The sequence below is a fragment of the Pongo abelii genome, chromosome 2, assembly GCF_028885655.2.
Source record: "Pongo abelii isolate AG06213 chromosome 2, NHGRI_mPonAbe1-v2.0_pri, whole genome shotgun sequence".
Taxonomy (NCBI): domain Eukaryota; kingdom Metazoa; phylum Chordata; class Mammalia; order Primates; family Hominidae; genus Pongo; species Pongo abelii.
Window position 1 is genome coordinate 111,190,152 of NC_085928.1, and position 25,766 is coordinate 111,215,917.

Below are 25,766 nucleotides of genomic sequence, written 5' to 3' on the forward strand. Positions count from 1 at the left end.
AGAATCCATCTCAAGAAACCACTTTCTTCACCTGCGTTCATGGATTTAAAAAAATTAAGATTAAAAAAAAACAACAAAAACAAAACAAAAAAAAACCTTTCTTTGCTCATCCGTAAGAAGCCACTCCTCATCCATTCAAGTTTTATCATGAGACTGTAGCAATTCAGTCATATCTTCAGGCTCCCTTTCTATTTCTCTTCCTATTTCCACCACATATGCAGTTATTTCCTCCGCAAACTGTGATCCCCTCAAAGTCATCCATGAGGGCTGGAATCAACTTCTTCCAAACTCCTCTTAATGCTGATATTCTGACCTCCTCCCATGAGTCACAAATGTACTTAATGATGCATCCTTTCCAGGTTTTCAACCTACTTTGCCCAGATGGATCAGAGGAATTACTACCAATGGCAGTCATCACCTTACAAGATGCATTTCTTAAATAGTAAAGACTTGGAAGTAGAAATTACTCCTTGATCCATGGGCTGCAGAATGGATGCTGTGTTATCTGCATGAAAACAACATCAATTTCCTTGTATATCTCCATCAGAGCTCTTGGGTGACCAGGAGCATTGTCAATGAGTGGTAGTATTTTAAAAGGAATCTTTTTTTCTTAGTAGTAGGTCTCAAACAGTGGGCTTAAGAAACTCAATAAACTATGCTGTAAACAGATGTGTTGTCATCCAGGCTTTGTTGTTCCATTTCTAGAGCACAGGTAGAGTATATTTGACTTAATTCTTAATGGCCCTAGGATTTTCTGAATGGTCAATGAGCATGGCTTCAACTTTAAGTGATCAGCTGCATTTACCCATAACAAGAGTGTCAGCCTGCCTTTTGAGGCTTTGAAACCAGGCATTGACTTCTCCTCTCCAGCTATGAAAGTCCTACATGGGATCTTCTTCCAATAGAAGGCTGTTTTAGTTACATCAAAAATCTGTTTTTCAGTGGAGCCACCTTCATCAATTATCTTAGCTAGATCTTCTGGCTAACTTGCTGCAGCTTCTCCATTAGCACTTGCTGTTTCATCTTGTACTTTTATGTTATGGAGATGGCTTCTTTCCTTAAACCTCATGAATCAAACTCTGCTAGTTTCAAACTTTTCCTCTGCAGCTTCCTCCCCTCTCTTAGCCCTCAGAAAACTGAAGAGAGTTAGGGCCTTGCTCTGGATTAGGCTTTGGCTTAGGGGAATATTGTGGCTAGTTAGATCTTTTACCCACACGACTAAAACTTTCTTCATATCAACAATAAGGCTGTTTCACTTTCTTACCATTTGTGTGTTCACTGGAGCGGCACTTTTAATTTCCTTCAAGAACTTTTCCTTTGCATTCATAACTTGGCTGTTAGGTGCAAGAAGCCTAGCTTTCAGTCTATCTTGGCTCACTATGTCTTGCTCACTAAGTTTAATCATTTCCAGCTTTTGACTTAAAGTGACAGATGTACCACTCTTCCTTTCGCTTGAACACCTAGAGGCCACTGTAATTAATTGGCCTAATTTCAATATTGTTGTATCTCAGAGAATAGGGAAGCCCAAGAAGAGAGAGAGAGAGATGGGGGAATGGCTGGTAGGTAAAACAGTCAGAACACATACAACATTTATTGGTTAAGTTTGCTGTCTTATTTGGGTGCTGTGTCTGGCACCCCAAAACAACTACAATAGTAACATTAAAGATCACAGATCACCATAAAAAATAAATAATGATAAAGTTTAAAATATTTTGAGAATTACCAAAATGTAACAGAGAGGCATGATGTGAGCATATGCTGTTGCGAAAATGGTGCCAAGAAACTTGCTTGATGAAGGGTTGCGGCAACCTTCAATTTGTAAATAAACAAAAAAACCGCAAGATCTGAGATGTGCAATAAAGTTATGCACAGTAAAATGAAGTATGCCTTTGTTTAAAAGGGATAAATCTAAAGCAATGACAAAACAGAATTTAAGGCAATATGTATCAAGGAGTATACTTTCGTATTGATAAAAGGTATAACTCATCATGTAAAATATATTAGAAACTTTTAATATCTTTATTGTCAATCATAGCTTGACAATACCATGTATAAAGCAAAAAATGGTTAAATTACAAAATTCACAGATCAGAACAGAAGACTAGCATTATCCTCTCAGAAAATGACAGGTCAGAATAAAAACATGTAAGGGTACAAAGGAACAAGGTGCATAATGCATAATCTTAAGTATGTATAAAAACTCCAAGTATACAAATACTTTAATCACATAAAGAACAGTCACCATGGTATGAATTACCATGTATGAAGCCACAAAGAAAATCTAAAAATAGTATCTGAAGCAGAAACCAATTGGGCATAAATTAACTTCAATGTACTAAAATTAGAAGTTAAAAACCAGACAACTAAAGAGAAAAATAAATCTATCCATTTGGAATTTTTAAAAAGGAACACCTTTCTAAATAACTTTTCAGTTAAGTAAGAAACCAAAGACAAATTTTAGCAAGAACAACTGCAGAGTGAAACCCCTAGGATGTCATCAGGGATTGTGGGAGAGGGCATCATATAGCATTAAAGTTAAAGATGTACACATCAGATATTGCCAAATTGTCTTCTAAATAGCATTAATAAACCATTTGTTAGAAATCAAGACACACAGAAATAAGCTTTGGATACATGATGCTATTAAAAAATAGGAAACCTCAAAGATCCTAGAAAGAATAAAGATGAAAGAAAAAAAAATGACATCTAAAACAAAAAGTATAGTTGATAAGTAAAATCAAATCTGATATTTTGAAAATAATAATAAAATAGACAATTCCTCAGCTAAGTCTCAATGCTGAGGACCAGTATACTATAAAACACTTATTTAAAAAAAATGAACCAAAGTTTTTTTATTTAGTAACATCTCACAATATAATGACAGATTTTAATATTTGTGTATGCTAATTTTACTAAACATTTGTGAAAAATCACTAATTTTGGCATGATAAACTAATAGTAGATTAACAGAAAGACACCTGTCCTTTTTTTAAAAATAGCAATTCTATATTTATTTCAATCACACATCACACAATATAAATTGAAATAACTATAAATAATGAAAATGAAAAAGTTACCTATGAACTCCACCCAGCCTACTTCACCAACACACGGTAATCATTTATCAGACTGGTGAACATCTTCCCAAGTGGTTTTCTTTTCTTTCTTTAATAGCTTTTTAAAAGTTTTATTATGCAATATTTAAGACATAAGGGGGGAAGAAAAAGGAACATTACAATGAACTCCTGTGTACCCACCACCCAACTTCAAAAATAAACATCACCAATACAGCTGAAAGCCTACAGATATGCCTGCCCCTCAGAAGTAACCTATCTTGCTCTCATGCATTCTTCAGAGTTTACTACATGCACTACATGTGCATGTACTCCTAAACAACATATAACACTGCTTTGTATGTTTTAAAATTTTATATAAATGTTGGCTGGGTGCAGTGGCTCATGCCTGTAATCCCAGCACTTTGGGAGGCTGAGGCAGGTGGATCACGAGGTCAGGAGATCGAGACCATCCTGGCTAACACGGCGAAACCCCGTCTCTACTAAAAATACAAAAAAAATTAGCTGGGCGTGGTGGCAGGGGGCCGGTAGTCCCAACCACTTGGGAGGCTGAGGCAGGAGAATGGTGTGAACCCCGGAGGCGGAGCTTGCAGAGAGCTGAGATCGCACCACTGCACTCCAGCCTGGGTGACAGAGAGAGACTCTGTCTCAAAAAAAAAAATTTTTTTATATAAATATTATATGTACTCTTCATCAATGTGCTTTGTTTCCCTTAAAAAGTATGCTTGTGAGATACAATCATGTTGGCAAAATGTTTAATTTTCACCATATACAGAATATGAATACTGAACAAATTATTCCCCTGCGGTACATTCAACAATGCTGTTAAAAACGTTCTTTGAAAATCTCTTGTATGCGTAAGTGAGAGCTACTCTGAGGTGCATATGTAGGAGAGAACCGCTAGGTTATCATATGTGTACATCTTTAACTTTACCAGATATTGCCAAATTGTCTTCTAAATAAGAGTTTATTCTATGGTCTTACCAACGCTTAGTTATGTCTGACTTTAGTTTTTTCCAATGTGAAAAGTATGAAAGAGTATCTTACTTTTAATAGATTTTAAAGAGTACCTTATTAAAAATAAGGTACTCTTATTAAATCTACACTAATGAGGTTGAAGATTTTTTCTTGGATAGACATTTGTGTTTCCTCTTCTGGAAATTCCTGGCTTCACTGTCTGATTAGAATGGCTTCATTAATCAAAAATCTCCGCTCAGATATTCTAATGAAAGACTTCAGTGAAGTCTAGTTATCTGTAGTAGGCAGAAACTGCTCATTAACCCTTTCTTTTCCAGAACATGATAGTCGTAACATGAAAATCAGTGTCTTGGTGTACAGAGTATTCAATATAACATCAACACTCTTCAATGTTAAGTGCACCTTTGTCATTAATCCTTTAACCTGCATTTCAAATTACCACAAATGCAAGCAGAATACTCATACATATGAATCTGACATCATGTGCATGTAATATTAGTACATTTTTTCCAAGATTAAACAAATTAAAAAGCTGACTGCACCTTCAGATCAACAAATCCTTTAAAAAAATTAAGAACAAATTCCTACATGATCTTCATAACAAATACAATCCCAAGGAGACAAAGTTGACATAAACTGAAAGGCAGTAAATACTTTCACCACAAATAGATAAATCTTGACAAGTGAAAGAGCACAAAGTGTGTGGAGAGGGAAAGGTAGTTAGGAATGCCAAAGGTACCACAATTCCAGAATCCACCATACAGAAAGCCTCTGTATGTCAGTTTCCTATTCTGAACAATGAGATAGACAATAACAACCCCACAGGTTGCTACGAAAAGTAAACAAGATAATATGGGAGTGCTACACCTGTACCTGATTCAATATTATATTATGGATAAAAAATGAAGCAGAGAGGTCAAGCACTTGTTCAAGTTCACAGTTAATAAATGATTCTAATACCCAAATTCTTTATGTTGCACTGTAATATTCACAGTACCTTTCCAATATGGGTCTCCAATGACTGTTAGAGGATATGCAGAGAGGAGATGGCTAAAGACAGCCACTAAAAGAAAAATCTGAGGAAAAGCATTCAGACCTTAAGAAAAAAATGACAATGAACAGAAAAGAGATTTACCTTAAATGATAACTTACTCATTTTCCTTTGTACTCACAAATATACTTTAGACATTTGCCATCTAAAGGTTGAAATAAACGAAATGCCAGCTTTAGGCATATATGGCATTTATGAAACCCAATTTGCTAGTTAAGGCCAATTTAACAGAAATTCTCTAGAAACCATTTTTAGATAAACAACTGATTTGACCAACTCTAGCTGGCAGAATTCAAGTGGCCAAATACTAGACCGAGGTTACCTACCTACTGCAGGTGCATCATACTCATCACCAAGCAGAATTTCTGGAGCAGAATATGCAAGAGATCCACAGCTTGTAGTGAGCTTCTTCCCTGGTTGAAATTTGTTGCTGAACCCAAAGTCTGTCAACTTTACAAGACCTTGTTTTTCAAAAAAGACTACATTCTCTGGTTTTAAGTCTCTGTGAACCACATGGAGTTTATGGCAATAAGATATAGCATGAACTATCTGAGCAAAGTACTTCTTGGCCAAGTCTTCATTAAGACCCTCCTCATGTTTCATTATATAATCAAACATATCTCCTCCATCCCCAAGTTCTAGAATAAGATATAGTTTGGTCTGGGTGTCAATAACTTCATAAAGGCGGACGATGTTAGGATGCTGCACTAGTTTCATGCATCTCACTTCCTGGAAAAGATGACCAGTAGCTAGAGTGTCCAGTTTTGTCTTGTCAATAACTTTTACTGCCACCTTTTCACCCGTAAAGACATGCCTGGCAAGTTTAACCACGGCAAAATGGCCTCGACCCAAGGTTTTATCCAGATCATATAATCCAGCAATCTTTCCATCATACCCTCGCTTAAATCCTGCCATGCTGGTCCAACAGAAGAAAAAATATTTAGACTGTTTGAAATAGATCTTCTCATATAAGAATATCTGGTGAATACAAAAAATTCATTTTCAATGTCGTCATGGATATCTACAAAATAAGAAGAGAAACAAAATTAAGTTTCTGTGACTTTTCTTCACAAACTTTAAAATCGCTTCATTTTTTGTTTTTTTCATTTTAAGAGAAACTTGAGGAAAATAAATTGAGATATAAAATGAGTCAGGGTCATTAATAAAACCTATTTTTATATTTAGACTTTATATTACAAAGGCTGAATTTAAATACCATATCAAATTTTTGCAAACTGAAAAAAAAATTAGTTCATTGGAAGCAATTTTTTGGTGATGTCAGTAATAAGAAAACTGGCAAGTTTGATAAGCATGTTTAAAAAACAAACATTTTCTAAAAGGAATTTTAGTGTCTTAAAAAATAACGCAACAGTTGACAAGGGAAAACACAAAGAATAAACATTTGCACAGAAACCCAACAACTTTTCAGTTTCCCCAAGACCAACACCACTTCCTCTAAGTGCAAAAAAAAAAAAAAAAAGAAGTCCATTCTGTGAAGGTTTCTCTAACTCTCCCAGCTGGAATTACCTTCTCTCCTCAATATCTCCAGAGCACCTTGGGACACCTCTATTCTATGTGGTCTTATTCTACAGGTATTTGGGTACACCATCTTCTCTATCCTGACAGTAGCAGGTTCTCAGGGATTTTCTATTCTAAGGTTCTATTTTTTTTTCTTCTACTTTCTCCCAACACCTAGAACAGTGCTTACAAATAGCATATAATCAAAACCGTCTTATTAAATTTTGAAATGCAACTTTTTCCAAAATGTTTAGGAGGTAATTGTTTGCTCTTGCATCACTACTGGTTAGGATAAGCACCTGGCACATAGTAGGTGCTTAACATATCAGTAAACATATTAACATTGACTTTTTAAACTTATAATTGAATTTATGTAAATTTTTTGAGGGGGTTCTAAGTATATGGTAGTAAGTACTTAGTAAATATTTGTTAATTTACTGGTACTCAGCAGTTATGCTGATTTTTAATGATTGTTTTCCAACTGTCAATCACAACCCAGCATAACGTGATTATATTCCAAGAGTAAACAGGCATGCATTCTTACAGATGATTTAAGTCTTAAAGATCATTTGGTTTTTAAGAACCACATTTCATACTGTACTTAAAAATTTCAACTTTTACAATAAATGAATAGAAATAGGTTCCTATTTATAAATGACACTGACTCAAAAACAAACGTGTATAAAATTAAACAAGATGCAACTTTATATCTCACATGCTGAACCCTCACTTTTTTTTCTGACCAACATTTAATAGAACTGAGTAACAAAATCCAACAAGGAATATAGCAACCTCCTAAGGCTAGCTCTGTCCCATTAGTCAGTATCTATCCCTTTGACGAAGCTTTTTCTAATGCTCTCAGTATACAGTTTCACATTTTCAGTTACATATTAAGAGCATTAATTATTGAGTCCACTTAGATAAAAATATCCCAAAAAACGAAATTTGACATATAATAGGTAAGGTTTTTTTTAATTTTTAAAAACTGTTATTTATTTTTATTAGAGACAGGGTCTTGTTATGTTGCTCAGGCTAGTCTTGAACTCCTGGCCTCATGCAATTCTCCTGCCTTGGCCTCCCAAAGTACAAGAATTACAGGCTGGAGCCACCGTGCCTGGCCAGTCAGCACTGGTCTCATTTTTATAGCTAAGGCAATAGGCTGCTCTAGGTACAAGTGACATTAACTACAAAAACTAGGATTCACACCTAATTAATACATTTCAAAGCCCACATTCTTTATAAACATTTGGCCACTCTAATCAATGCCTCATTTAGGATAATATCATTTTAAGAGTTAAAATACCAACTATAAAAGAAGTATAAAGTCACTTTTATATTTATACCACTTCAGAAATGATCTGAATCGCATACCTAGAACCCCCTCAAAAAATTTACGTAAGTTAAATTATAAGTTCAAAAAGTCAATGTTAATATGTTTACTAATATATTTTTTGCATTTTGGTAATTATTGTAATAATAAATAGCACTACCATTTACTGAATGAGTATTACACACCAGTCACATACCAAATACTTCACATCATCCTCATTCAATCCTCACAATTCCCCTCAGAGACAGGAATTATTAACCCCCTTTTGAGGCACAGTAACTTGGCTTAGGCCAAATGGCCAGTGTGTAAAAGAGCTGGGACTGAAACCCACAGCTGTCTGACACCAAAGTCCGTGCTTTAAAACACTATGCTATGCTGTGTCTGCAAATTGATTTTAGAACCAAAACTATTAATCCTGCTATTAAGATTTTTAAATAAGAAACTGACACAATGCCTACGTGTGTGGCGGGGGAAGCAAATTTCTTCTATATGTATATTATCCCTGTCATCTGAACTAATAACTTTAATGACAGGATTAACAGGAAAATCCAAATTGAAAGACCTTGCTTTATTTAGACAGTAGTTCCCCAAAAGAAATTTTAATTTGGGTATATTTAATTTTCAAATATAAAAACTCTGGGGGGGGCAGGAAACTATCTTTAAATATTTAACTTCAATTAATTACAAGGGCAATAATTATGCTTAAAATTCTACCCAAGTCTATGTTTCTATTGCATAAGCTTGCAAATGCCACTTTAGCTTTCAAAACACATTCCTTCAGGCTGCCCCCAAGTTATATAACTTTGTTCTTTTCATCTATCATTTTAGTTTAGATGTGTTCCTGGAAAGTGACATATAAATCAGATTTTATAAATGAATCTGATTTTTGAAAATAAAAGTTTTATTACAAAAATAAATGAAAAAGCTTTTTTTTCCAGAGCCTCAGACACCTAGAGATAAGTACTATTAAACCTTAATGTTTCTCTTCCCAAACCTTTGCCAGCAAGAGGGCATGGTAATTTTTAATCTATAGCAAGCTATAGATTAAATAGAAATAATCTAATTGGTATCTTCACAATGAGTACCCTATAGCGAAACAATCACTCTTACTACCAAATAATTTACTTTTTGTATGAACACCCCTTTTCCATAGTCTATGAAACCACAATTAAATAATAGCTAAGAACAGGACACAATGATTAATTGAAAGTTTAGACGAAAAATATCCTTGTTAGTGAACATCTTTTTAAACACTAGTCTACTGTCTAATCCTACTATTAAGTACATTTTGAGTTAGAGTACAAAGTAACTAAATCATTTTTTTTGATCTCTGAGGATCTTGCAGCTCCCAAAAGTCATTCTGAACATCAATGCCGAATGTTAAGATGTGGCTTATATAAAGTAAAGGTGAATTTGTACTGTCTCCAAGACATACCCTGCAAACTGCATACTGAATAATCCTTATTATCACAGTGTTTTGTCAGTTGCTTCTTTTTCCTAAAAGAAAATAAAGAAAAAGATTCAGGCTTAGTTCTATTTGTCTGAATTTTGCTTAAAGTCAAAGTATATACTCTAAGGCTGGATCTAGACAAATGTATAAAAATAGTACAATTTGTCTTTAGTAACCCAGTCTCCTCCTATTATCCTTCTACCTTCTGTGAATTACAACTCCTTTAAGCGACGTTTAATAAACAGGGATTTCAGAGTGAACAGAGATTGTTCCAGGTAGACAGGTCAGAAAAATTATTCCACTGGAATGAAAAAATAATAATGAACAAGGCCGGGTGCGGTGGCTCACGCCTGTAATCCCAGCACTTTGGGAGGCCGAGACGGGTAGATCATGAGGTCAGGAGCTCAAGACTAGCCTGAACAACATGGTGAAACCCCGTCTCTACTAAAAATACAAAAATTAGCCAGGCGTGGAGGCGGGCGCCTGTAATCCCAGCTACTTAGGATACTGAGGCAGGAGACTCGCTTGAACCCGGGAGGTGGAGGTTGCAATGAGCCGAGATGGCGCCATTGCACTCCAACCTGGGTGACAGTGAGACTCCATCTCAAAAAAAAAAAAAAATAATAATAATAATAATGAACAACAGTACAATGGCCATTTTTTAAATGCCTCCTGCAACGGGCCCCGAACTCACATTTCACTGAATCCTCCCCTGTGAAACTGCATAGTAGGTACAATGAGGCTTAACTTGCCTGAAAAGCAGCAGTCTCTAGCTCCAATCATGCTCAGCCTGGCATCAAAGCCACCCAGTCTCTAGGAGCCCCTACAGGCTCATGAAACACGCTACAGCAGCCAAGGATGGCAAGCTTTACAACACACTGTCCTCTAGAAGGCAAGTGGAAATCACTTATGACGCCAGCATCAGGGATCACACAAAACACCTTCATCATCAGAGGCCTGCCACTTGATAGTAACAAAGAAACTATCACCACAAACAAAAGGAATGTGAGCAAATCACTTATATCCAAACTTCACAGCACAATGAGGGAATACTGACCGAGGTAGCCTTGCAGGTCTTTCCATGAAAATGAACTATTACATGAATAACAGAAAGGCCTAAACATTCACATTACGCCAACATGATAATTTACACTATACACTAAAGGTGAGAGGTGTCCAGGTAAAGTTCAAATGCACTTGGGAGAAAAGGAGTGCAAGGGAATGGAGGAAACAAGATAGGACAGGTGAAAGGAGGAGGAAAGGTGGTTGACCTCTGGATATGAAAGCAAGTGTCCTGCCTGGAATGAGGGAATGAGGAGCAACAGTTCTGTAGCACACACAGGGCTGGCAAAGCCATGGGCACAGGTCCACATCTAGTGACAGATGAACCCTGGGATGCCTATCTGACTGGTCCTTCAGCTCCAAGAGGGATATGGTAGCTCCTTCCACTATCCTTGCCTGCTTCTCTTTTTCCAGCAGCCCGTTTCAACCCTAGTCTCTGTGGCAAAGCAGTGCGGTAGTACAGTGATAAGTACTGGTTCTAAAGACCAACAACTGCATTTGAATCCCAGCTCACCAATCACTAGCCAAAGAACTCAGCAAGTTACCTTCACCTCTCCGTATGGTCAGTTTCTTCATTAGAAAATGTTCGTAATAAGAAAACAATCTCATAAGATATGGTGAAGATCAAACGAGTTAATATAGGTAAAGTGTTTAGAATAGTGCCTGGCACAGAGTAAGCATTCTGTAAATACCAGCTACCACCACCACCATCATTGTTACAAAGATGATGTTCCCACCATCCAAGCAGAAATTCTTTCAGTTGCTGACCCTACTTCAAGAGAATGAATTCACCAAACTATTATCTCTCTTTTGCTTTCATAAGATAGACCAGTTCAGAAACTGAACTGCTGTTCAGTTTCCTAAAATAAATTGAAAACGAGTGCTGTAAGATATAGGAAATAATGTCTCTAGTTAGGCATCAAAGACTGGGGGGTTTTTCAATAAAATATCTCACAAAATGTAAGTATTTGCTTTTAAAATGATATTAATATAATTTTCTATCAAATTTAGCTTTTCAAAAAGGACTTAATACTCCTTTACATTTTTTCACATCAAATATATTCTTACAGAAAATCTCAAAAACAATTATGAAAGAAAAATGTTTAGTTCAGGAGAAAAATACAATTAGAACATATAGACTAGTAAAAAAGGGGGAGGAATTTTGAAAAAAAAAACCATTATCCCACCCTTTATGATAACATCTGTTTACATTTTGGTATAGATTCTTTCAAATTATTTTCTATTTATAATATATGACCAGACACAATTTTAAAAAATAAAATGGGGATAATACTTAAGGGCTTGGGGGGATGTCAGGGTAAAAAGAGATTTGTAACTATTTTCACAATACTTCTCTCCAAAAAACAAGTTGTAAAAGTTAATATAAGACTTTCACTTTAGAAAGTTTAGAAAATGCATAAAAGCACAAAAAAGAAAATAAAAATCACCTATACACTCATCTATGATGACTTCTCATCAGGTCCGAGTGTACATCCTCTATACTTAACAGTTCTTTACAAAGCTAAGATTTTCGACATGAAGTTTGATAACTACTTTTTCCTCTATTTTATAAACTGAACATTTTCCCATGCACTAAGTTCTTCTAGATCAATATTTTAAATGACTATACAGCTAAGATAACATGTTTTTACATAGCAACCACTAGATAGGCCATTCTAAAGCAACCTTTTTATTTAGCACAGACATATAACTAGGCTGGACCTAAATGAAATAGGCCAACTTGCCAAGAGTGCTCATAATATAAAAGCTTGTGTCTGAGAAACAAGTACTGTTATGTGCTGCAAGAATATACTGATGTTCTCCTACTGAAGACAGCAGAAGCAACTGAAGCATGTGGGTGTGGCTGGAGAAGAGGAAGGAAGTGTGGGTGGCCCTACACACGTTTCGCAAGCTGCTGAAAACAGTTGTAGAACCAGCTTCTGTTAAACCTACTATCAATTTGGAATTCACCCTGTTATTCTTGTTAAAACTCACTTTTAGGTTTTCATCAACATCATCACCATTGCAGTATCATCTGTACATCAAACAAATGCCTCTTCCTCACACCTCTTAGAGAGAGGTAGGGACAAAACAGTATGCTCAACAAAGGCAGCTCTGCCTGGATACCACTGTGAACCAATCCATGGCATAAGAAAGTAGAGGAGTTGAACAAAAAGGGCTGCGCACAAAAATTGTCCTACCTCTATAGTTTATCTATAATAAACATTTTATTTAGAATATAAGTTTTCCTCCAAAATCAGACAACCAATATTCCTCTCAAACATATTAAATGCTTAAAAAAAATATATATGTGCCAGTATATCCATCTAATACAGACAACTAAAAGCTGAGTTTTTGCAAAGCTACACTAAAACTGCATTTAAGCTTCTTACACATAGAAATTATCTGGTATATTTTACAAATACCAAGAAATGAAAACTGTAATCCTTCCTCCTGAGAAATAGTAGAACAAACTGTACATCTATAGAAAAACCAACTTAAGTAGAGGAACTAACACTCTCTCAATGATATTACCAACCTGATTTTACTGCTAAAATTTTAAAAATGGTATAGGCTGAAAGGAAGACAGTAAACTAAGTCTTCCAGGAATAACCCTTAAGTCAAGCAAAATAAACACAACCCTATCATGCAGTCACCACTGCTGTTTTCTTTATTCAAAGTAAATAATATTTTGGCCAGGCATGGTGGCTCACACCTGTAATCCCAGCATTTTGGGAGGCCGAAGCAGACAGATTACTTGAGGTCAGGAGTTCGAGACCAGCCTGGCCAACATGTTGAAACCCCATCTCTATTAAAAATACAAAAATTAGCTGGGCATGGTGGCATGGGCCTGTAGTCTCAGCTACTCAGGAGGCTGAGGCAGGAGAATCGCTTGACCACAGGAGGTGGAGGTTGCAGTGAGCAGAGATCACGCCACTGCACTCCAGCCTGAGCAACAGAGCGAGACTCAGTCTCAAAACAAAAAAAAAGTAAACAATATTTCACTTTTTAAGGACAGCATGCCTCCTCCTAGGAGTTATTAATATAAGCTATAAACCAAAGATAAGAACCATAAACAGGTCCAATAGGCCCTAAGTTGTGGAAGAATTCAGAGTTTTTCACTGGATTGGTTGTATTACTATGTGGTTATGCAGTTATCAGTCTGCAATCACTGGATAGAATCAAGATGGGATCTACAAATTAAAAGATTAAAGTCATTTATTATTAGAAATGTTCTTTCAGGCAATTTGTACTCCTAAGTCTCTAAGAAAGCATTTTCCAAGACAAGGTAGCTGCCTACTAAAGTATGTTCTTCGTTTTCATCAATTTGATGGACTAGGGGCCGCTGAGGGGACTAGGAATGTCATGGTAAGAAGCCTGTTCCAGTTTCTTGAGGCAATGATTTGGTTGCCAATGCAGAATCCTTGAAGTACTGGTTTAAGTAATCCTTATTTCCTCTAAGTAAAACAAGCTGCGGTCCAGCATATATCAAGGAATTTGAATGTATTCAGGAGTTAGGCAAATCATTAGCTGATGTACAGTACTTAGTATTTGTAGAGAGGAAGAGATTAACATCCAAGCCCCAAGACCTGGACCAGCAACACAGATGAAATTCCTAAACCGATTCTGCCTCTTATTAAAGTGATGAAAAATGCTAAGCATGTCATCATTTCTACCTACGGGTAAGTAGGACTTAAAAATTAGTATGTGACAACTCCAGCATTAAGTATTCACATAATAAGTAATGACTTAAACAAAAGCTGGGTGTGCAGAAATTACTCCAAAATAAATAAAGCCAACCCACAATTACTTATTGTGCCCAGGAAAACAGAATATTAAGTTATGGAGAATTTTAATAATCTAAATCTCCTCTGATCTAAAGCTTTTATTAACACTGTCAAAACTCACTTTAACTCCCTACCATCTTTTTATTCCTCCTAATATTCTGATAAAAGTGATCATTAAAAAATGGTCAAAAAAAGAATCGTGAAACAGAAAAAAAAAAAAAACTAATCAATAAACCAAAATACTGGCACCTAACACTTCACTGACTTTGACTCAAAGACAGGCTCATTCCAGGAATTCTCTTACACTGGTGGGACTGCAAGCAAGCTACCTTTCTGAAAAACAATTTGGCAATATGTATACAGGTTGAGCATCCCTAAGGAGAAAATAGGAAATCCAAAATGCTCCAAAATCTGAAACTTTCAGTGCCAACAAGACACCACAAGTAAAAAAAACCCTCATGTGACCAATCACAGTTTCTATTAGTTTTTGAGAGGAAAAGCAGTAATAACTTTGTTTCATGCACAAAATTATTAAAAATGGGGTATAAAATTACCTTTAGCATATATGTATAGGTGTAAATGAAACAGAAATTTATTTCATGTTTAGACTTGGGTCCCATCATTATGTATACTGCAAATGTTACAAAATCTGACAAAATTCAAAACACTTCTGAGGCTAGGCATTTTAGACGAGATGCTCAATCTGTCTCAAGAGCCTTAAAATAATTAATATCCTTGACAATAATCTTACTACTAGATTCATGTCTCAAAGAAAGGTGAGGACAAATATTTGTATTCAACAATGTTCAGTGATATTTATACATGCAAAAGAAAATCAAATAATCTAAAGGTCTACAATAAGGAGATGGTTAAATAAAACACAATATACCCAACGTTAACAGTATGCTACCATATTTTGAGGCTATTACATTTCATGGGGAAAGTCTCACAACATAATGTTAAGTTTAAAAAAAACTGTATATACCAAACTTCACAGCATATAATTCCAATCTTTTTTTTTTTTTCTTGAGACAGAGCCTCACTCTGTCACCCAGGCTGGAGTGCAGTGGCACGATCTTGGCTCAATGCAACCTCAACCTCCCAGGTTCAAACAATTCTCCTGCCTCAGCCTCCCAAGTAGCTGGGATTACAGGCACATGCCACCACACCCAGCTAATTTTAATATTTTTTTTTTTTTAGTAGAGATGCGGTTTTGCCATATTGGTTAGGCTGGTCTCGACCTCCTGACCTCAAGTGATTCACCTGCCTTGGCCTCCCAAAGTGCTAGGATTATGAGGTGTGAGCCACTATACCTGGCCTGTCCCAATCTTTCATAAAAAGCATATAATCTGTATGAATGTATATATTTTAAAAACTTAAAATGTTAAATTAGTAAGATTACAGTATATTTTTTCTCTTCATGGTTTTCTGTTCTTTTAAAATTTTTGACAGTGCATATGTCCTGCTTTTATACTCCAGGAAAGGCAGAGGCTACTCAATTTTTGACTTTCTGTACATAATTATTCATTCCATTTACTTTTCCATTAAGAGATCTATGAAATACACCAATTTTTCTGAAAATACACTGCGTGCTATACTATCTAATGCTTATTTATGTAATGTTAATAAACAAGGCATATTCAATGAAATATTTACTTCCTCTGAGAAAAAGGGTATGCAGCCCAACATGGTGGCTCACACCTGTAACCCCAGCACTTTGGGAAGCCGAGGCAGGCTGATCACTGGAGCTCAAGAGTTCATGCTGCAGTGCGCCAAGATCAGCCACTGCACTCCATCCTGGGAGACAAAGCAAGAACCTGTCTCAAAAAAAAAAAAAGAAAAGAAAAAAAAGAAAAAGAAAAAGAAAAGAAAGAAAGGTATGCAACTGCTTCAGTCTGAATAACAGAAACACTAAGTCATTTTCATTAACAAATAATTTGAGCCTTAACTGTACAGGACACAACACAGTCCCTGTCCATTCGAATCTTAAAAATGATTTAGGAAAACAAGACCTACAGTGCAGCAAACCACCATGGCACATGTATATCTATGTAACAAACCTGCACATTCTGTACGTGTATCCCAGTACTTAAAAACAAAAAACAAAAACAAACAAAAAAAAGAAAATAGTATCCACATATAAAAAGAGAAATAATTATACAAGTGAGCCTAGGTGAGGCATGTCAGAGGAAGAATAGAGGACACTATAGAAGACAGGCTCACCAAGGACAGGGGCAGCCCACAGACCAGGGCTTATCCTTCAACAGGAGTAGAGAACACCATTCCTGAAAGTGGGGTAAACAAGCAACAAAGTAAGAGTGCCTACAGCTGGCTGGCTTAGGAAAGGAGAACACCAGTTTAGGTGAAGTGATGATTTGGGGGTGAAAGTGAGATAAATTTTAAGAGAGGCAGCTGATTCTGAAGAATACCTACAGCTGATTCTGAAGAATACCTAATGGCTTATCATTTAAGCAACTGTGCTGGACAAAACAAATGGAAAATTTGCCATACTAACTAATTCACCACATTATCTGTGTTTGAATCATACTTAAGTTTAGTCGAAGTGTCATTAAAGAATAAAAAATGCATAGGAAAAGCTTCTCATCAAAGAGCCTCAATGGAAGAGGAAAATCCTTTACATATTAACATGAAAGCAACACAGAAATAAGCTTATTAGAGAATTCAAACAAATTTTAAAAGTTCATTGTTCACTACAAAGTTCCATAAAACATTACATTTTTGTTGTGGCTTAATAGATCTCTCTCGTTATCACCCATATACATACTACTAAAAATCTATTACTAACCTAAACAGGTTTATACAGAAACGAGTAAAGCAAAACCATGGATTTTTGTCTAATTTCTAATTTTTAAAATGTCTTTTGCTGCCACAGTTGCCCATTAGAATTCCAGTTTTGTTTGAATGCAGGTCTCAAAATGAGGAAACAGATTTTAATTTCTAGGAATCTATGTATGTACTGCACTTTTTACATTACATCATTTAACTCCTTAAGAGTGACACCCATTTTACAAATGAAAAAGCAGGGCCAATGAGGTTAAAAACTCACTTTGTCCAGGTCCTACACCCAGTTAAGAGTCGCCTGGGTTGGATTCTAGCCCTCACCAACCCCTGAGCCTTGCTTCTTTTTCCCTTAAACAATATGAAGCTTTCACCTACTCCTTTCTAATTCAAAGAAAAACAAAGACAGTAAAATTAATCTACCTTGACATTTCTGGTGTTCCTCCAATTCTGATATCCTATGCAAGTTACCTGCTCTAGCTGTCTTAAGGGGAAGAAATTCCCTAGGACCACCGAAGACTCATCTGATAAACATTATGAACAAATTTTAAAACTTTTTGAAATGTTTAGAAACTGCATCTTAAGTTGAGAAAGGAAGTTACAAGAAAATAGCCATTCATAAAACAGGCTGAGGTAATTATTGGTCTTCTAAAAATGGAAGGGCCTCTTGAAAATAACTTCACACAATTGTTTGCACACTATTTTGTGACAGCAAGATTCCTCCCCGGCCAACACCATATAAGTAACTCAGGTAAAATTAAAGCAGGTTTTATTTTCTCCTTAAAAACATTGTCCTTTATTCCTTCCCAAACTGTAACTTTGATGTATTTTGCAAATTATACTCTTTCCATTTGTTTCTGAAAAAGCATTTTCCTCACAAGAGGATGAGCAAATACTCAGAAAATAGAAAAGCAAAGGACAAAAACCAAGCCCTGAAACTGTAAACTGAATATTCTCATTCCAAATTTCTTTAGTACTATTCATAAAACTTTACGCCAATAAAGACAGAACTGTTTAACATGCAAAAAACGAGGTAAAACAGAAAGCTAAACTTTAAAATACAATCACTCCTGTTTCGACCTACGTATACACTGTAGAAAGATTCAATCAAGCTCACAAATGTATCCTTCACCTTACCTACTTACCACATTTGTGTGTTGAGGATGTTAAGGATCTATTCTTTCAGCAAGTCAACATTACTGTTGACTGTGATCACCATGCGGTGCAACAGATCACTAAAACTTATTTCTTTTTAAGTTACACATCAATTAAATATTTTAAGTTTCTGAAAAAAAAGGTAATCACTCTGTTTTTTGTCCACTATTAAATAAAAAGCCTGTATAATATTACAGCTATTTTAAAGAGATCCATGAATATAGTACACTCTAGCTTAATAATCTGTCTACGAATATTTGTTAGTATATTGTCCTAAGTCTAAAATGAACTTTATATAACTCATACTGTAAAACATATTAAAATATCTACAATGTCTCTAATATAGAAGAACCAACATAGCTAAGTATTAAAGCAAATTTGATTATTATTCCCCTAGCTATGCAACAGAGTAAAAGACAATATAATAACCTAAGTGTGTGTGTACATATGGGGGCGAGGAAACATCAGAGAAGGAGCTAGGATAACAGTCCTAAGATTCCACATTTCAAAGTACCACATAGTTAACTTTTCTTATTATCTTCACCATAGAGGTACACTTCAGGAATGATCAGAATTCATTTATTAAGCACATATGCAGAGTGGCATGATAGCACAGTGAAGGAGTACCACAGGATCTACAGCACAACAAGTTACTCAACTTCTATAAAAAGGCATGTCTTGATAAAATAAAGATAATCACCACCTTGGACAGTTATTGTGAAAGCTAAATGGGATAATATATATTAGCAGGGTGTGAGTAGAATACAAATCACCTAAGGATTTTATCCCCCTAACTTTAGAACTGGCCTCCCTCCCACGAGATTACAGTATTTGAGAGGGGTTGTATATATAGTTCTCCATCTCATTTTCTTATCAGTAACCTCATCCTCTATTGGCCCAACAAACTGGCCCCTAAACACCTGTACTGGATACTAGGAAGGTCCCTGTCTCAACTTGTTCACAGTCTCTTATGGGAACAGATATGCAAAAAGAGGTGTTCTTTTCTCCTAAATCTGCCTTGGAGAATGCCGCAGACAGCATTCTGGAGAAATAATTTTTGTGTGTTTGAGCTAAGAACTGAAACTGGCAATGGTAAGGAAGAGGCTTTTCAGGAAAGAGGCCCAAGGAAGTTTAGTGTGACTCAGACAACAATATATGCAGAGCATAGGGGACAAAGTCAGGCATGTAAGTAAGAACCAGATACCCAGAGGGTGTTGTATTCCATATAATTCATCAATTTCTACTTCTTAGGTCTAGGCTAGCCCTTACCCATGCTCTAGGGCCCAGCTTAAAGGACGACTTCCTGACCATCCCCTTGCCCTCCCCAACTCCCTGCACATACAGCTCCCTACACTCACTCACAGCACTGTGTCCTTTGCCATTATGACCCTTATCACAAATATGAGGTCATATAATTATTTGTGTGACTGTGTGGTTAATAATCTGTGTTCCCCACTAAACTAAATGACAGGCTCAGTTCACGTAAGGATCATGTTCATTTTATTTAGTTCTTTATCCCAGGGTCTGCCAAGTATAGCATCTACTCAAAATATACAGATATTATTAAATGAACAAATGAAGGCTAGCATAAAGAGCCAAAAAAAAAGAGCTCAAGAAAAATCCTGAGCAGGAGAATGGCAATCAGAGATGATGGTTTAACAAATTACTCTGGCAGCAAAGTGAAGATCAGACTGAAAGGGCAAGAATAGAGCTAGAAGACAGGTAAGCAAACAACTGAAAATGTCCCCAGGTAAATTACTTAAAGACTTAAAAATGAGGGCAGCTGGTATATGGGCAGTGATGATAAGGATGTTGTGGAGGAGACACATTTTGGAAGTAGAATCCAAGAACTCAATGCACAGGAGGCTAAGCAAAGGGAGAAATCCAGAATGACTCTAGCGGAGAGTGGTAGCTGGTGATGCCATTCTCTCAGACTGGACTTTCAGGACAGGAACATTTACAACATGCTAGCAGAGAGTAGAGGATTTGCTTCTAGTTCTAAAATTGTATGATTGAAAAACAATTCAAATCCAACCCAGCTTTATTAGAAAGGGTGTGGTTTCCATAACAGGCTGATAAAATCAACAAATTAAAGATTAGATTTTTTTAACCTTCTTCACCACGACACTTCTTGGTACAGATTATGTACCCAGCATTATTTGGGTCTGATAATGTAGAGATCAAAGAAGTAGTCTCTGCCTTCAAAGAGCTGACAGTTTTATGGGTTTAAGAGAGATAACTGCATGTCAACAACTAAGAAATTGAGGCCCAGTGAGGCTGCGATTTGACCACCGTTATGTTGTGTATTCCAGGTTCCTGGAGCATTTTTGTCATAACCTACATTAAACGGTCCAGGCAAATATTAGTCAAGAGGGTATGTGTTTAGATGTACAGATAGACCTAATCTTGCTTTGGGCCTGAAGATACTCCAAAACTTAAAACATGTCAGATGAACAACTAATGACCTCTGAGTCTGAAGTAACTTTTGAGCAGCCACATGGCAGGAGACTAGGGGGCATAATAGCGAAAGGAAAGGGAAAGAGCCTGATTTGCCATGGAAGAGCCTACCTGAGCAGAGGCCAAATGCTGGGGATGCCAAAGCAGACTCTCAGGAGGCTCTGGAAGTGACAGCAGAGAAATAAATGTTCAGGGAGGGCAAAGCAGGAATCCTCTTTAGACACGTTCCTTCCCTACCACCAGCAAGAAATGGTTTCCCATGAGACACAGAGCCACAACCCAAAGCAGATGTGCAGAAAAGCAGATGAGGATCAATGACATAGCTCTGGATTATCCAGAGCAGACAACACAGTTCCAGTGCTCACTAGCGAGGCCATTAAATCTGAGGAATTTTATACCAGCTCTTCCTAAAGTTAAAACAAAACAAACACCTCACCAAAAACCTTCTCCTCCATCCCCCAAAGCAACTGCCCTATTTCTCTCCTTCCTTTTCAAAGGCTTTAAGGAAAGAACAGTTGCATTGCCTCAGCCTTCTCAACTCCCTTTCACCCACTTGGATCTATGTTCTTCTCCCACCCACCACTGGACCTTGTCTTCTCACCCTCCCTGAATCCCCTGAGCCTTTTCCCTTTTTCTCTGCCTGGGAATTCTTCCTATCCTTCAAGAACAGTTTAACCATCACCTCCTCTGTGAAGCATTTCCATGTCAGGTTGTTCACTGCCGCCATCCTTGTGCTTCTGCAGGGTTTCCCCTATGCCTCACCACAGTTCATCTGTTCGTACTGTTACTGTTTACCTTGGTGTTCCCCAATAACTTCTAAGAACCTACAATCAGGAACTGGTTTTTATTCACTTTTCTACTGCTGCCCTCCCTCTACCCTAGGGCCACCAAAAGAGACACACAAACATTCCATGAATAAATGATCAAAGGTTAAGTTTATCTTCACAACTGCTAGAATCCACTCAATTTTTCCACCTAAGTTGTTCTAAGTTTACCTGCACATACATACACACTAGGAAATACCTAAATTCTGAATAACAGTTTTCTTACTAAAGTATCTTAGTTATAAACACTCTATCTTTAAGCAAACAGCTGGGATGCAGTTACATTAAGTCTAGAGGTTCTCATCTACGTTTTTAATTCCTAAGATTCTGGCCTATGGAAAGTTCATTGTACCCTTTTCTTCTTGGGCAGTGTAAAGAGCTCTTAGGATTAGACAAGCTGCTACAGGGAAGAAATCATGTCTTATTTATACCAGTGCTTAGAACCATGGCTGCTCACTATCTCCAGAAATAAATATTTTTCTATTTAGTTTCACTTTCTATATGAGGGAAGTACTCACAGTGAAGTTCAGATGAACAGTATTTCCTGTGACCAGTAAAAATATCATGAAAGCCCTTCAATTTTAATAAGGACATTTAAAAGCCTTTCTTTTAGGATTATGTGATTAAATCTAAACCATAAAGCCCCAATCTATACTTCTGGTCTAGAAAAATAAAATTAGTACGACTTCTGAGTTCTAGCATGTTTTAGACTAACGGATCTTACTGCAATAAAACCGAAAAAAATACTCAGAATTATTAAAAAATACGGTGAGTAATTTTTGTGCCCAAAATGAACAATTAAAAACTGATTATACAAATTTAAAAAAAAATTGAAAGGTGGCACTGAAAGTTTCCTGCCTGAAAAGGCTTCAGGATGAGAGTATTATAAAAAGTTAGCACCGTGCACCTGACTTTCTACACTGCTTCAATATGTGACCTTGGGAATGTCATGTAATTTCTCTCATTTCCAGTTCTATAAAATGGGAATGTCCACCTGTTCTCCTCTCAAGGACAATTACACAGATAATCAGATTAAAAATTTGGTATTTGGTGTTCTTTAAAAAAAGAAACTTGTCTAATTAGTATGCTTTAATCATCACTTCTACAGTACATTCCTCTTCAGGAATCCAATTCCAAGAGAAATATTTAAGCAGACGTTGAGGACAGATTTCCTTAAAGGAATTATTTTATAAATCTGGAAAGCAATGTAACGAGATTATAAATTAACAAACTGATTACATAAGCCTTGACAACCCGGGCTTTAAAGTACACTGCTATATATATTCTGATAAGTTAAAGACTGGTTTGGGACATAGTGCTCCAATCCCATACAAGGAGCCCAAACTGAGGCATTTCATGTTTGATAGGAATTTGGTGGAGATTCAACAGGATGTCCAACATTTGCAAGCCATGCTTCACCTTAAAACCTGACAAAATGTTTAACGCATTAAGTCAACTTTACCACGGTTCCTAAGACTTTGAGAATGCACATAATTAAAGGGAAGGGGGGTGGAAAGTAACACGACAGTTTGAAAGGTCCCATATCCTCAGACCTCTATAGATTTAGGAACTCCACTGCTAAATTCTCCCCAAAGCCTGAAACTCCCTATGAAGCTACTGGATTGTATGCGATCCAACAGTTACAAATAGCACAGCTCCAAGAACCCCGAAGATAAAAGGCTGCCACTTTCCTGCAACCCAAGTCCAAGTAAAAGGCAGGAAGGCTCCTGTAAAATGGTCCAGAAAGAAATCAACAGGCGATGACTATGGAAAAGAACGTAGGTTTCCCAGTCTCCCAGTCCGCAAAATTCTAGCTCTCCCTCGGGAATGGCACTGCTCCTCTTTCCTTACCCCGTTGCCCTTTCTCTACAGACAACATCCCCACTCTATTGTAAAGCAGTTTGACCACGGAACCCTTTTGCTGAGGCCGGATTTCTACAGTCTTCTGAAAGGGGAAAACGCATTCAACGAACACACACCCTACCAAGCGCCCAGGGCGCGGGGCCCCGCGGGCGCCGCACTCGGCCCGCTCCGGGGCGGGGCGCGGGGATGCGGACGCCTTCCGAGGTGCCGCAATCCCGCCGCGGCCGCAAGGGCAGGGCCTCCAGGCGACCGCAGCCGTCGCCGCAGTGACGGCTCCCGCCGGGCCCCGCCGCCGCCCCGCCGCCAGGCCGCGCCGCGGGGTCCGGGCCGCCGCAGCCCGGGCCCCGCGTCCTCCCGGGCCGCGCGCTGCGGCCGGCGCCGACAGCGCAACTTACTTTCCGCCTGCGGCGAGCGCCCCGGCCCGGGCGCCCAGCCCGGCAACAGCGGAGGCTACTGAGGCGGCGGAGGCCGGCCCCGCACCCCTGCCCACGGCCGCCGCGCCCCGCCGCGCTCCGCGCTCGCCCCTACCTCAGCCGGCAGGCGAGCGTCCGTCCGCAGCGGCCGCGGCGCCGACAACTCCCTCCCGGCCGCCGAAACCCCGCACCCAGCGCTAATCATAATACCGAGCGGGCTGCCGGCCGCGGGGAGGGGGGTGCCGGCTAGCTGCGCCTGCGCGGGCTGCGCGTCACTGTGACGTCAGCGCTGGGGCGGGGCCGCGGGAAGGGCAGGGCGGGGCGGGGCGGGGCGGGGCGGGGCGGGGCGGGGCGGGGCGGGGCGGGGCGGGGCGGGGCGGGGCGGGGCGGGGCGGGGCGGGGCGGGGCGGGGCGGCGCGGCGCGCACCTGCGGCTGGCGCGCGGGCTGCTGGAGGGCATCTTGGCGGCTTTCTGACCCCGGCGAGTCGGGGCTGCGGCGGCTGGCGGGACAAAGCGGGCGAGGCGCCCAAGGAGGATGGAGGACGGGGGAGGAGGAAGCACCAGGGACACGGAACAATGGCCGGGAAAAAGTAGCGCGAGCTGTCAGAGGAAATAGGAGGGAAGGGACCGCGTCTGTACAGGACTGCGTCTTGGCGGCAGGGGGCAGGGAGCCGCACGCGCTTTACTCTAGTTCCCGCCCAGGTTTAAACAAGGATAAAAAAATTGTAAAAATACATATATATACACACATGCACATATGTATATACATATATATACATAATATGATTTTTTTCTCTGTAGTTTCTTCTCGCTGGGACTCTAATTTGAAAAAATTCTGTTGATTTTGTTGTTATTTAAGCAAAATTGGAAAAGTCCAACATCTAAATGCAGTGCTGGCCTTAAAGGTCAGCGGGAGACACAAACCCTGCTAGGCAGCCTCTGGCAACAGCATAGAAAAGTAAACGGTCGTGGGGACATATCGAAGCACGTAAAGTCAGAGATTCAAAACACGCCGGGCATTAACCATAGCCCTGGATGGTTCAGTGATATGGTCGCCAGGCCAGGTTGCTCTGGAAGGGAGCTTAGGGATGGCCGCAGAGGGTGGGAGGGGACTCCCGACTCCCACCCCTGGAAGCATGGCATGCAATAGAGACCAGCTCTTCAGGGTTCCTGGAAGGGAGCACCAACAAACCAGACGCCAGATTTCTTCAACCTGCTTTTCCCCTTCTGTTCCCACGTTGTATCCACCCTTCCCCAAGAAAGAACCCCTAGCAAAGAAGGACAAAAGCCAGAAGAGCTGCGGAGATGCTGCAGGCTTGGTTGAATTGACTGGACTGCGAAGAGAAATCTAGACGGTTTTAGCAAATCTCTGTTGACCTCCAAATGTCAAAAGCCTTTTAGCTTCTATGCATCAACTTTGCATGTCTGAAGATGATTGGGAAGCAGGAGTGGATTGTTGGGAGGTGCAAACAGTTTGATTCTTAGGGTAATAACATAGGGTTTTCTGATCAAGGGAGACTCCCAGTTACCCTAATACCCTTGCATCAGGTGGTGGGAGAGCACCAGGGAAAGCCTCAGATTAGGCCTCTGCGCCTTAGGGTCCCACCTGGGATCACTCTGACCTGAAAAGACCATGAAAGAGTCATCTCATTTTGACATGGAAATCGTAACTGTAGCAGCATATTAAACAAGAGCTCCTAACTTGGATTTGTAGAATTTGTTCCTTTGTTGCTAGAAATCAGGAAGACCATGCACTTTTCTCCTCAGGGAGATATCACTATTCAGGGAACTCTGTAGCCAACTAAAGGGAGAAAATATCACTGTAATGGTCTCCCGAGGGATTTCCAGTGGTCGAAGGCCTCCACCCCCGGGTCTGTAGTCCCTGAGTTGTATCAGAAACTACAGAACAATGACAATAATATATAAGCTCTTGAAAAATAAAGTATTTATATTGCTGCTGTTTAACTAGGTTTTGAATCAATTTTCTAAGGAAAACAAGGCATA

The 25,766-nt window shown here is 38.7% G+C and overlaps 1 protein-coding gene across 4 annotated transcripts in view; it reads right to left on the reverse strand.

Annotated features, from left to right (window-relative positions):
- Positions 1 to 24,044, reverse strand: part of SNRK (SNF related kinase) — a 66,085-nt gene extending 42,041 nt beyond the window's left edge. Inside the window, exons 1-4 of one of the 4 annotated variants that reach the window (XM_054550958.2) lie at positions 23,878 to 24,011; positions 20,774 to 20,823; positions 9,387 to 9,448; positions 5,430 to 6,124 (exon numbers count right to left, since the gene is read on the reverse strand). In XM_054550958.2, coding sequence (XP_054406933.2) covers positions 5,430 to 6,018 — 589 coding nt within the window. In that variant the 5' untranslated portion in view covers positions 6,019 to 6,124; positions 9,387 to 9,448; positions 20,774 to 20,823; positions 23,878 to 24,011. Of the gene's footprint in view, positions 1 to 5,429; positions 6,125 to 9,386; positions 9,449 to 20,773; positions 20,824 to 23,877 lie in introns of all 4 variants that reach the window. The other 3 variants (XM_024245438.3, XM_002813863.4, XM_024245439.3) reach the window with 3 other exon arrangements.
- Positions 24,045 to 25,766: the final 1,722 nt, after the last annotated feature.